Source organism: Mixophyes fleayi, chromosome 1 (genome assembly GCF_038048845.1).
Source record: "Mixophyes fleayi isolate aMixFle1 chromosome 1, aMixFle1.hap1, whole genome shotgun sequence".
In the NCBI taxonomy this organism is placed as follows: domain Eukaryota; kingdom Metazoa; phylum Chordata; class Amphibia; order Anura; family Limnodynastidae; genus Mixophyes; species Mixophyes fleayi.
Genome location: NC_134402.1, coordinates 458,950,752 through 458,953,705, shown reverse-complemented (window position 1 = coordinate 458,953,705; position 2,954 = coordinate 458,950,752). Strand labels below are relative to the sequence as shown.

General features: G+C 36.1%; 1 protein-coding gene across 1 annotated transcript; it reads left to right on the top strand.

Moving 5' to 3' along the window:
* The first annotated feature begins 967 nt into the window (after window positions 1-967).
* Window positions 968-2,589, top strand: LOC142110621 (serine/threonine-protein kinase SBK1-like). Its single transcript, XM_075193775.1, has 3 exons — window positions 968-1,139; window positions 1,483-1,685; window positions 2,041-2,589. Exons 1-3 carry the CDS (start codon window positions 968-970, stop codon window positions 2,587-2,589), a joined length of 924 nt encoding a protein of 307 aa, XP_075049876.1.
* The last annotated feature ends 365 nt before the right edge of the window (window positions 2,590-2,954 follow it).

Sequence of the window (2,954 nt, the reverse complement as noted above, 5' to 3'; positions counted from 1 at the left end):
ATTGCATTAACCTGTACCTGTGTTTTAAATAAAAGATTGCCAAGTAAAATTACTCCAACATAATAAATGTGTAAAATGATTAAATTACAGTTCAAAAAAATTTTTAAATATTTTACCACAACTTACATAGATATTTTGCTTATACATTTCATGTAAATATATAAGTTTCAAACTCTGCTCTGGTCCCATTCACATGGAATTAACTGTTACACCCCTTTCATTGTCTGTTCCATATCCAATCATATGCAAATTGGTAAAACAGAGGTGTTGACTAATCAGAATCTCCCTCAATCAACAAACTTCATACTCTCCCCCTATATAAACCAGTCTCCCATCACCTGTCTCTTTAGTGGCTTTCTGGTCTTGCAGCAACTGGAATTTGCAGTTGTCTAACAGAGAATATCTAGAGAAACTCATCCCACAGAACTCATCACTGACCGGCATCTGCATAAGGTCAATCTGACAGACTGTTTCACTCTTCATTTTTAAGGTATTTGAGACCCTATGGCATACACTGGGCTAAGGTTAGGAAATATATTTCTCCAGGACAGAGAAGAAATGTTTATTGCATCTTATGCTGAGAATTCATAACTCACACTTTTGTCTTGTTATTATATCTACTGGAGAATCCACAGAGTACTTTGAGTTGTTGTATTGTCTATCTATCGCCAGTAGTTTTATAAATAGTTAGAATCTGGAGAGGTTATTCTGATTTACAACTAAGGCAAAATACTCACCATGCAAAATTTAAACTACACTGAATTAAATATATTTTTTGTTAAATTTTACTTTCGTATATACAATAATAAAAATATATGAATCACAGTACTTTCATGAACACTTGTCTTGTATAGATTAAGCCCAGTCTTAATAAAATATAGGAAATTAATAAGCGAAACAGTGAAAAAAAATAACTGTAAACTTATAAAATCTACTGTATATTATAACACTGCATCTCTTGCTCAGAATGGCCAACATAAGGGAAGTGTCCAAGAATACAGCAAAACATCTTCTTCACCTGATCTCACAGATCTCAGAGAACTTGAGGATGATGGAGGTAACAGATCACTTTGATCTCATTCAAGAACTTGGAACAGGCTCCTATGGAAAAGTCTTCCTGGCCAAACAACGGCACTCAGGTAAATATTAGGAACCAGACATAAAGGTATAATGTGATGGATCTATGGCTTTGTCTTCATCCTTATTAAGTATAGTATGTACACATGTAACAAAGCAGCATTAATATTTATAGATCACAATTTACAGAAACTTAATCCAACATATTTACATGTTCTACCTCATTAGTAACACGTAGTAAAGACATGCACATAGCTTAACATTTTCATATATTCTTCTGCCAATGATTGGCCTAGAAATCTGGCACCTGACTAAGTAAGTATTTATAAGAGAAGTATCACAAATTCTTCCTCTTTGGTACAAATAAAACATTAATGCTAATTGGCCATTGTGTCTGTAAAACAGGTCAAAATGTGGCCATAAAAATGCTGACAAAGGAGAAGACCCCAATGGACAACTTCCTATTGGAATATAGCACCGCTCTCAGCCTCAGCCATCACCCACACATCATCACAACCCATGAGATCGCTTTTCACACCAGCAGTGATTTTGTTTTTGTCCAGGAGATGGCAACAGCTGGGACTCTCCAGTCAATCATTAAACCCAAGGTGAGTTTATAGTAGGAATCACAAAATCTGATTTCACCAACAGTGATCAGCAATCTGGGAAAAAAAAGTACATTGATTTCTTTATTGTGCACATACATGGTCTAGTATATATATAATTGCATGTTTACATATTTCTCCATGCCTCAATGGGGTCAGTTATATGTGTTATTCCTAACTAGAAAATTAGAGAATTACAATGTATTTCTCAATGAATTTAACAATTTCCAATGCTTCCAAATTTGCCTTAATAGTGTTACTTTTATTATTAATAAAACACTCATCTACAACGTACTATGGCTGTCCTCTGTTCTACAGCCATAAATGATATAAATGTTCCTTCTTGTAATTTGTACAGGTTGGTTTACAGGAGGAGATGGTGAAGCGCTGTGTTGTCCAGATTGCTAGTGCTCTGGACTTTATGCACAGCAGAGGAATGGTTCATCGGGATATCAAGCTGAACAATATTCTGCTGATGGACACCGAATGCTACTTGATAAAACTGGCGGATTTTGGACATACACGAATCCAGGGCACATATACATCATCAAAATCCCGTTTTCTACCATACACTGCACCTGAGCTATGTAGCTTAAGACGCGGGGAGCAGTTGTTACTTCACCCCAGTCTTGATGTGTGGGCTTTTGGTGTTATGGTGTACATTGCCCTCACTGGATTCTTACCATGGCATGGAGCAGTAGCTAACGATCAAATGTACAAGGACTTTGCCTGGTGGCAAGTGAAGAAGGATGTTTCACAAGCACCAGAAAAGTGGAAGAAGCTCTCCTTTGAATCAAGAAAGATGTTCATGGAATTACTGGCTCTAAATGCATCCAAAAGGTGTTCAGTGATGGATATTATGTTATTTATTCAACTTCCCTGGAAAGCAGAGATAACATCAGAATAAGCAGAAGGAATCATGGATATTACAGGGGATATGATGACCATATGATGTCTATGTTGCAGTCACATCAAGGAAAAATGAGAAAAGTGATAGGAAACCAAGGGTAAGGCTAATAGACTTCTATAGCCCAACGATTGGACATTGATTCCAGTGGTGGGTCTAAGCTCAGGACTTTTGGGCGCCACTAGCTCGCAATTTATCTAGCGGTTTATTGTGGTTTAATACTGTACATCTGTTTTAAAGTCGTATCATGAATGTTGCTATATATTTTGAATATATTGTATGCCAATTTTGTGATATATTTCTAAGGTTAACCTATGTTAATATAAACACAGTTATGTAGTTAGCGATATGTATTTATTACTTAG

Bases quoted from the DNA above. Each gene is read 5' to 3' on its own strand.
- LOC142110621 (XM_075193775.1), top strand. From the start codon at position 968: ATGGCCAACATAAGGGAAGTGTCCAAGAATACAGCAAAACATCTTCTT. The intron at 1,140-1,482 runs GTAAATATTAGG...TCTGTAAAACAG, and splicing joins GGCCAAACAACGGCACTCAG to GTCAAAATGTGGCCATAAAA. The intron at 1,686-2,040 runs GTGAGTTTATAG...TAATTTGTACAG, and splicing joins AGTCAATCATTAAACCCAAG to GTTGGTTTACAGGAGGAGAT.